At 33.9% G+C, this 10106-nt stretch overlaps 2 protein-coding genes across 2 annotated transcripts in view; both read left to right on the top strand.

The window, feature by feature from the left end:
• The first annotated feature begins 1621 nt into the window (after positions 1–1621).
• LOC106298865 (MATH domain and coiled-coil domain-containing protein At3g58360-like) lies at positions 1622–3096 on the top strand. Its single transcript, XM_013734997.1, has 4 exons — positions 1622–1890; positions 1957–2117; positions 2295–2482; positions 2636–3096. Exons 1-4 carry the CDS (start codon positions 1784–1786, stop codon positions 3041–3043), a joined length of 864 nt encoding a protein of 287 aa, XP_013590451.1. The 5' UTR covers positions 1622–1783; the 3' UTR covers positions 3044–3096.
• A 1282-nt stretch (positions 3097–4378) lies between these two features.
• LOC106297725 (MATH domain and coiled-coil domain-containing protein At3g58360-like) overlaps positions 4379–10106 on the top strand; it is an 8147-nt gene continuing 2419 nt past the window's right edge. The window contains exons 1-4 of the mRNA XM_013733912.1: positions 4379–4516; positions 4604–4843; positions 4895–4987; positions 5274–5415. Of these exons, the coding sequence (XP_013589366.1) occupies positions 4379–4516; positions 4604–4843; positions 4895–4987; positions 5274–5415 (613 nt within the window). The remainder of the gene's footprint in view (positions 4517–4603; positions 4844–4894; positions 4988–5273; positions 5416–10106) is intronic.

Genomic DNA, 10106 nt, shown 5'->3' with positions numbered 1-10106 from the left:
TTGATTCGCTGTAGCTATTAACTTGTCTGCAACTCTACGTGTGATCATCGGTCCCTGTGGATTCGATCCCGCATTACTACTGCGTACTTTACTGTGCACTTGCAGTTAGATAATCGGGTTAAAACTCGAGACATCAGTAATGAAGCCCAACGAAGCACATACGTGGAAGAAAGACGCAACGGGATTGGCTGAATATTTCATCTGACGTGGACGTCTGAGCGCTGAGCGTATTCTCCTTTTACTTATTAGATGATACTAATTAATTTATGTGCGCTAAAAGTCTGAAGATAGAAAAAAAAACATTCAATATTGTATATAATTAGTATATACTAAAAAAAACATACTACATCTGCATCATTTTAAGTAATGTTTAAAGATTTTGCACAAATATTAAGAAAATACAAATTTTATACAATTTGTTTTGGTTACATAACATAATTAAATAAAACTAATTTAACCAATAAGAAAAAAATTTGTATTTTGTAATTGTCATCAATTTCAAATAACATTAAGTTTTATTTAGAATTATGAGAACATTAGTTATCATGAAACAAAACAAAAATCTTTAAACACTACTTAATACAGATGGAGTAATAATTTAATACTAATATCACAATATTTATATACAATAAAAATATATGTATGTTTTTTAAAGTTAAAACAGATACCGCACGGATGTGCGGATCAAAATTCAGTACTTCTTAATTTTCTTTTATTTTCTAATTACAAAACTTCATTTATTATTCTGTTTTTTTTTTCTTTAATGGTTAGAAGTCTCTTCTCTATATCATTTCTATTATAACATTTTCTTTATAAGTTTCCATTATTTGTTATACTTTTTCTAAACTAAAATTCAAAACTAGAATATTTACTTAAAAATGTTACAAAATAATAACAAATATGGTTAACAAAAAATATTTCAACTAAATCATAAAATAATATATATATAATAGAACACAGAAAATCATAGTTTTGGATATACATATTTTTAAGCCGGATACAATTCAGGTCGGGTCTATTCGGGTTGGTTCTTTTCGGGTCCAGATAAAAGAAATTTGGACCCAAAAAGTACTTGTAAATTTTTCGATTCGGTTTTGGGTCGAGTATTTTTGGGTCGGTTCCGGTTCGGGTTTTCGGGTCCAGGTTAAAATGTCCAGACCTAGTTTAAGCTTGTCTAGTTCGATTTAATATCCTTGAATTGCAGCCATATTGGTTTTGAAAGTCAAAAAAAAAAAAACTGGATCAGCGCTTTCTTCTTAACTCTGCAATATGTCTCTTCTTTATTGAAAGGAATTCAAAATGTTAATTATCCCACTCTTTGGCACTAATTAAAATTTACAGTATTACTTTATGCATTGTGATTACAATTTTTAATTAACATGAACAAGTAAGGGATGTGTTTAATTTTTAATTTGTAATAACGTATACTAACCATGGAATCCAGAATGCACATACTCCAAGTAACACTGGAAGGGAAATGAAAGCGATTCTCATTCCTGTTGGATACGTAATCATGACTATTACTCCAGCATCCAGTTAGTTAATCTGGCCTTGGAACTCATAAAGTCTTTGATTTCCATATACTATTGCACAAGCTCCAAAGTTTGTCTGACAAGTTAATTTAAAAAAATTATAAAAAATCATTAATTGGTTATCTTAACATTGGAGAGTCTTTACAACTCCTATTGGTTAGCATTCAATTCTGAGATTGCTGTATCTGAGTCCAAAAAAATTGTGTTGAGTCACTCAGGTTCCAGTTTTTTCTTTCTCTCCACCGAGATCAATGGAAAAGAAAGTTGATAATAAGTTCACTTGGGTGATAAAGGATTTCTCTTCTTTGCAATCTGAGAAAATATTTTCAGATAAATTTGTCGTCAGTGGCTGCAAATGGTATAAGGTTTTCAAGTGTTTTCATTAAAACCCTTGACAAATTTGCTTAATTTGTTTTTCCTGCAGGTATATTAGTGCATATCCCAAAGGATACAAGGTTGATAACTTTCTGTCATTGTATCTGGAAGTCCCCGATTATGGATCATTACCATCTGGCTGGAGAAGACACGCACGATATCGCCTCATTGTTGTAAATCAGCGTTCTGAGAAACTCTCCCGGCAACTTGGTAATATTTCCTCGTACTAGTCGGTCTAAAAGAGCTATTATTTTTTTGGTGTAAAAAGGGTTATTATTTTCGTTACTAGAATTCTATATTTCTTAAGGTTGAACATTGTTGTTCAGTCCACATAAGCATATTCATTTAAATTCTATATTAGATGAATAATTGTTTGTGGTTTTACAGAAGTACAACACTGGTTTGAAGTGAAGTCTAACAGCTGGGGCTTTCCATCCATGCTTTCCCTCCATGAAATTAATTCCAAAGATGGCGGGTTTCTTGTAAATGGGGAGCTCAAGATTGCTATCGAGATAGATCTTCTTGAAATTATTGGCAAAGTAGAGGTTTGTGGGTTTCATCTTCTTTCTTCACAGGTAATAATTTAAGGATGTTATAAATTTGTGTGTAGAAAATTCAGCAACGAGTGAAAACCTGATGTACTTAACTTGTATAACAAGGTGCTTTTTGTCTCGGTACTACCTTTAATATATAAATATTCTACTTTGTATTTCTGTTTTCACTCTCAGGTTGACTACGTGAGTCGTATGTTTGAAAAACACCCAGAGACTGCTTCTGAAGTCCATCTAAAGAACCCTAACATTAGGACAGGTTACATGAATTTGCTACTTAGCCTGATTGATACTTTGCATCAGTCTCCTCACGAGCTCCCCAAGGATGATCTGGACGAGGCGCATTATGCATTGGAATCCTTGACTGATGCTGGATTTAAGTTGGACTGGTTGGAGAAGAAAATTTCACAAGTATCAGAAATGAAGGAGAAAGCGAAAGATGGTGAGATTCGTAGGCAAGAGATTGAGACAGAGTTGAAAGATTTGAAGCAGAAGTGCTCAGACGTGGAGGCCCAACTGGAGAAGGAGAAGTCAAAGGCGCTGGCTACAAAAACTCGTATCTCATTCGATAATATTATTGAATGATCTGGAGTCATTAGACACTTGAAGTTTGTTCTTATTTGATTTTAGGCGAAGCTTCTTAGCATATGCTGCGTTGTACTTGTCTCACTTGAAAAAATCTTTTATTTTATCTTTCCATATGTGCTTACTTGCGAATCAAGTAACGAATATGTTTCAGTTTGCATTATTATTTACTTCGGAAATGCTCTTTTTTTCCGGATATCCTCTATGTGCCCAATCCTTATATATGGTGAAAGATTGAGTGAACCTAATAAATAAATTCTAAGATGTCTATTCTCTTGCAACGGTAGAGTCCACCCTTGGTTTCGATGAACAGAATGCTTTAAGCTAGGTTACTTGGTTCGAAAGTAATTGCTTTTGTGTCTGAACAGAATGTGGTTTTGCTTTTCTATTTCATAAGGTTGTCATATCATATTTTTTTTGAAAAAAAAAGTATTTACGATTATGAAAGTTTGTTAAATAAGTAAAAGCAAATCTCTCTTGCTACGAACATAGACTGCATTTGAAGAGCCGCGATCAATAGAGAGAATCGAGAACTCTTTTAGCCAATTATTAATTCGTAGTTATGACAAAATATCAGTGGACTCACACGTAACTAATTAGGTCAAGACTGCTCGCATTCCTGCTCGTTTATTTGAGATGCCTTTAAAAACTTGTTTTAGTGTGGCCATTATTTTCATATTAGAATTTCAAAACTTTTAGTATCCTTTCTCACTCCAATGGCAAAGCAAGTTGGTCACAAGTTTTCCTGGGTAATCAAAGACTTTTCCTCTTTGCGTGAGCAGTGCTATTCTCCTCCAGTCCAGATTGGTGATTGCAAATGGTAAAAACAATACTTCTAACTGCTCTATGGTTTTGCTCAGTGATTCGTTTCTTCTCATTTTCTTCAGGCGTCTTGTTGTCTATCCAAAGCGACTATTTAATAATGACCACTTATCTCTGTTTCTGGAAGTTGCTGATGTTAAATCATTGCCTTTTGGATGGAGAAGATTGATGAAATTTCGGCTAACAATAGCAAAACAAGTTTCGGAAGGACCCTCAGTACTCAAAAGTGATTCTTACTTCACTCTACTGTTTTTTTTTTTGTTTTTTCATTTAATTCATCCATGGCAAAGGAAAATTCATGTATTTTATGCATTTTTTAACTCAATGGTCGTGTTATGCTGCAAGTTACTATTTTATCTTATGAATCATATGATGTATATGAGTTGTGATATTGATTAGATGTAACAGGGCGTTCATGCAGTACTATAATTCAATTTTGATTTATTGTCATGAAATTTTACAGAATCACATCGCTGGTTTGATCAAAAGAAACCCCTGTGGTGGTTTCCAACTATGATTCCCTTAGCCAAAATCCATGACAAAAATGAAGGGTTCCTTGTAAACGACCAACTCATGATAGTTGCCGAGGTAGATGTTCTTGAAGTTGTTGGTACCTCAGAGAAATCTGAAGAGACAAATCCTCTGAGCCAGGTATATGTAACCTAACTGATTGCAACGATCACCGAAGTTCGCAGCTTTCACGGATTAGCTTCTTTTTACCGCCGTTTTGTCTCACAGTTCAGCAGTTTGATGTCGCCAATTACTGACTGTATACGAGATGGACAGTTCCCTTGGACGCCGGACGCAGCGCGGGCCTTTGATATCATCAAAGAGAAGCTCTGCTCAGCCCCAGTCCTCGCTCTTCCCGACTTCAACCTTGTCTTTGAATTGCATTGTGATGCATCAAAAACAGGAATTGGTGCAGTGCTTAGCCAACGAGGTCGTCCCATCGCTTTCTTTAGTGAGAAGTTGGCTGGTGTGAGTTCCTGTTATAGCACATATGACGTCAATTTTTATGCCATTGTTCAGGCAATAAAACATTGGAGGCACTATCTATTTCACAAGGAGTTTGTGCTTTACACCGATCATGACGCACTTAAGCATCTCAGTAGTCAAGGAAAGGTTTCCTCGCGACATGCTTCATGGATTGCTTATCTCCAGCAATTTACCTTCGTTATTAAGCAGGGTGGCCGATGCCTTGAGTCGACGTCACTCTCTCTTGGCGGTTCTTCATAACTCAGTCCCTGGTTTCGCTTATTTGTCGGACCTCTACACAACGGATTCTTTTTTTAGCCAGATTTATGATGATGTGTCGTGTGGGGTAGCTCCTTCTGAGTATACCATTCACGATGGATTCCTTTTTCATGGAGTTCGACTTTGCATTCCAGATTGCAGTTTGCGTTTGCAGCTCTTGACCGAGTTACACAGAGAAGGACATGTCGGACGAGATCAAACACCACAGCTCGTTTCTTCTTCTTCTTTCTGGCCTTCTCTGCGCCGTGACGTCGAAAAGTTTGTCGAACGTTGTGTCACTTGTCAACAATCTAAAGGTACTGCCTTGAATGTTGGGCTCTATATGCCTTTACTGATTCCTTCTCAGCTGTGGATAGATATTAGCATGGATTTCGTTGTTGGGCTTCCACGTACACATAAGGGTTTTGATTCAATCTTTGTTGTCGTCGATCGATTTTCGAAGATGTCCCATTTCATACCCTGCAAGAAAACGACTGATGCTGTCCAGGTCGCGATGCTTTTCTTTCGAGAAATCTATCGACTACACGGTTTACCAATGTCCATTGTCTCTGATCATGATTCTCGGTTTCTTGGACATTTTTGGAGATCTTTATGGAAGTTATTGGGTACTACGCTAGATATGAGTTCAGCCTATCACCCTCAATCCGATGGTCAGACAGAATCGGCAATCTTCTCCGCTGTCTCGTGGGCGATGCAATCAAATCATGGGATTCGAAGTTGCCACAAGCAGAATTTGCACACAATCTAACCGGAGTACAGGCTTGTGTCCGTTTCAGGTTATCTATGGAACAATACCTCGGGGCCCTGTTGCTCTGTCTACCTTGCCAGATCTCACACGTTCGCATGGTGATGCAGCATCATTTGTTAAGAATCTTGCTCAGGTCCACTCGGAGACTGTGGCTAACTTGGAAGCTGCGACTGCAAAGTTACGAGTGCTGCAAACAAACGTCGCAGACGTATGGTCTTTGACATTGGCGACCTTGTCTGGGTGTATCTGACGCGTGATAGACTTCCGGCGCATGCTTATAATAAACTCAAGTCAAAGAAAATAGGCCCAGTCGAGATTTTAGAGCGCATCAACGACAACCCATATCATCTGCGCCTCCCTGACGGTATCAATACATCAGATGTCTTCAACGTCAAGTTCTTGTCTCGTTATGTTGCTTCAGATTTGTGGACGAATCCTTCTTAACCGGGGAGTCCTGATGCAGCCGCATCTACGATGGTGGCGCCAACATAACGACCAGTTCAAATATGTTTCCTTTTTAGGATTTCGTTTTATTTCCTATATTAGTTTTGGGCTTTTCTTTGTTTCATAAGAATGACGGTTTATAATATCCTTATCCTTATGGGGTTTGTCCAAACGGATGGATATATAAACAGAGTTTTGTCTTCTTTGTTTAACACGTTCTGATTTTAATAAGAAGAGCTTTGCTTTTATTTCTTGTTTGATTTGATTCAATTCATCAAACATGAAGTTGGTCTCAAGAAGCTATCGAAAGAAACTCTTGATCGATCCAAGAACAGGTTTCGAAAAACCCTAAATTTTTAGATCGACCGTTCACCCATTCATACGCTGAGCCAGTACACCATTACAATAAATACTCACCCTTGTGAAACTAACATCACTTTTCGTTACATTAACATATACTATATCAACCTAGCTAACGTTAGTAATCAGCAAGATATGAGTAAGATTCCGTTATTCTTCAACTTTTTACCAATCATTTGTAACCATCATCACGAATTGCGTCATCTGTTTTATTTATCCAGCCGTTTAAACACAAAAAATAATATCGTTACTATCCAATAGGCGTTCATTAAAATTATTACATAGGGAATTTTAACTATCTTTATTTCAGTGTTTTGGGACTTTATCATGACCTTGATCTGTTATTGTTCCCTTTTTCTCTCGAAAGATCTATGAAGAATCTATGTGACAGCACAGTGTCAACAAAGGAGGACTATTAAAACTTATGAAGGACCACAGACATATACATGTTTAAAGATATGAATATAATTGGTCAACCTCTGAATGGTAGTGGCCAAGCTGTCTCTCAGTCTCAGTCCAATGTATGTTGATATGAATCGTAATTCTGATCCAAATGGTAATCCAAGCAGTGTAAGTCATCAAGGTAGTTGACTCGTCATATAAAAGCGTAAAAAAACAAATGCAGATTCGTATCGCACATTTGTAGTAATTCAAGTTTAGTAGAGCATACCAATTTCTTAATCGTCAAAGTTAAACAAATTGAACCCCGGTTGTTATTACTCAGCTGGTTAGTTATAAATCAAATTATTCAATAGCGAACTGAATATAAGAAAAACATAGCTCAATGGTTGGTATTTAAAATGACAATGAAATAACCTTTTGAACAAATCTCATATGAAAAATGCAGAAAATAATGAACATTTCGGATATTCAACGGTTCCAAGTGCGTCACTGTTTTATTATACCGAAACACATATCCATTGAAAACAGTTATTTCGCACACTGCATAATTAATTCTAGAGTGGACGCTAAGTATGTAACAATAACAAGTTCTTATATCCAAAACAAACATCATATTTTATTTTGTTTATTATTAAATAGTGTAAGATATACCAAAAATGAGATAGGTTGCCTCACAAGGCAAGGTAGCAAATACAGTGGTGTTCATGTACCAATCATCATTCATGCTCCTTGATTCACTAACAACCTACTTTCATCAATAATTATATTCAATCTACATTATTTTCACACAACATAGTTGACAAATTAACTTCATAATAGTTACATTGTTGTTTGGGGTTATCTATAAAGAAAGAAAGATCGTCCCACGTGAGATATCCCACAAAGTTCCCAACGTGACCACAGATAGTCTCTGATCATTACAATATCCTCGAGATTAGATTTACATAGACATTTTCTATTCTATTGTTTCTTGGGCAAGTGCTCTGTATTCTTCTGACACATTTCTATCGTCTTACTTTTTTCTTTTGTTTTCTCTTTGAAATATTTAAAATCTTGAGATCTTTTTTTGTTTCTTGTATTATTAATTATTCAATTGCTTTTTTCTTCTTTTCCCTATAACTTTCTTTTTGAGATAATTTCTCATGTTCTCAGTGGCAGGATAAAGTTCACGCACCCTTCTTTGTTATATTATTGGTGTTATGCAATATATATACACTATTGTATACCATACCTAATACATGGAAACTTAAAGGTGATAGACAGGGACAGAATATATAGGTGGGTTGATAAAAATATAGAAGACATAAGTTTGGTAGGAATGTCCTAAAATGAAAGTATTGATGCTACAAGCAAATAGGTGGCTTAAAAAAATGTCATGAATTTCTGAAAATTTTCATATTTTCCTTTTTGATTGTGTATGTAACAGAATTAGGGAATGTCCAATGGATTGATCAACTGAACATACACCTTCACTTTACTTAAAATGTAGTTTAAACTTTCACCATCATATTATAAATACAATGATTATCACTGATTTATCGCTAACTAGATACTGATCCGCGCAGTTGCGTGAGATTATTTATATTTATGTTTTAAAATTAAATTTTATAATTTGATGATATTTTATAAATTCGGTTTGTATCCAGATTATATTTTTTTGGTTTTCGGTTTGGTTTCCGTTTGATTTTGAGTTTTGTTTTTTGGTTTAAGAAATATAGTATTAGTTTGATTATTTATTAATTTGGATTTGGAAAAAAATATTGGATTTTTTTTTGGTTTGATTCAAATTACAATTTTATAATTGTAGATTGGTTTGGTTTAAGTATATTGGTTGCCATATAAAATTGTATGGCACATCTATATTATTAAAATGAAATTACTTCTAATAATTTAAGTATATATATTATTAAAACATAATCACTCTTAACTATTACGTTAAGATATGGTCCGCGTGGAAACGTAGATTATGTTTTATTTATTTTGTTTCATTTTAAAATCAACAAAAAAATATATATATTGATTCATCTAATCTACTAAATAAAATGTTTTGTTATTTGAACTTGCTGTAATATATATGATTTGTTGAGAACCAATTTTATTTGTTTGTTTATATTAAAAATTATTAGTTACATTATTTAATGTTAGTGTTTTATGTTGAGTATTTGTAAAAAGAAAATTTAACTTAAATGATTAGATAGTATATATTATTATTTGAAATTATGTTTCGTGAATATTGTACTATTTATAATTAATTTGTTCAATATAATTTAGTTATTCAACATTTAGAACAAAACTTATTATATTAAAATAATCAAATATAAGATAACAATAAAATAATAAGATGATTAATACTTTAGTGAGTATGTTTTGTGGTTGATCTTAGAGTAGTGAATTATTTATAGTGAATAAGATATTAGGTATAACTATTTTATATATGTTAACGATAATATCTTCTGGAAAAGGTATATTTTAAAGAATATATGATGGAAGATTTAAAAGTTATTCGTTTAATGGTTAAATAAAAATGAATTAAGTAGACAAAAGATAATCCGTTTGGTTGACATGTTAGTTTAAGATTTTTGATCAAATCGATTCTTAACTTGGTTAGAATATTCTGGATAAATTAATATATTTAGATATTTATTGAATACCTTTCAACAACTAAATTACAAAACACAATATATATATACACTATAAATTATAGCTAATCTATATATATATATATAAAAAAATGTTTGCCTCCTTCTTAAGCTATCCACGTGGAAAGTCACTCTCTGACAGGCCGACACGTGTCCGTCTTCTGGGTTTTATTTCTTTGGCCGGGTTTGAGTTTAACTTTGGGCTTATACTATGAACAATTGACAGAGCTTTTTACTCTTTAATATTATTGAATGTGTTAATTATTTCTTAATACATAGTAGATAAAAAAAACATACATTACGATATGGACGTTATATTATCATCAAAGCAATCTCTACCCTATGTACCTCATCCTGTGATAATTTATAAAGTAGCAACGAATCTATGAGTTCA

The sequence above is a fragment of the Brassica oleracea genome, chromosome C6, assembly GCF_000695525.1.
Source record: "Brassica oleracea var. oleracea cultivar TO1000 chromosome C6, BOL, whole genome shotgun sequence".
Lineage (NCBI taxonomy): Eukaryota > Viridiplantae > Streptophyta > Magnoliopsida > Brassicales > Brassicaceae > Brassica > Brassica oleracea.
Note: the sequence above shows the minus strand (reverse complement) of the source record. Positions and strands in the feature narration are given on the sequence as shown.

Excerpts from the sequence above, each read along its gene's own strand:
- LOC106298865 (XM_013734997.1), top strand. The coding sequence starts at position 1,784 with ATGGAAAAGAAAGTTGATAATAAGTTCACTTGGGTGATAAAGGATTTC. Across the intron at positions 1,891-1,956 it reads GTCGTCAGTGGCTGCAAATG|GTATATTAGTGCATATCCCA; the intron begins GTATAAGGTTTT and ends TTTTTCCTGCAG. Across the intron at positions 2,483-2,635 it reads TTCATCTTCTTTCTTCACAG|GTTGACTACGTGAGTCGTAT; the intron begins GTAATAATTTAA and ends TTTCACTCTCAG.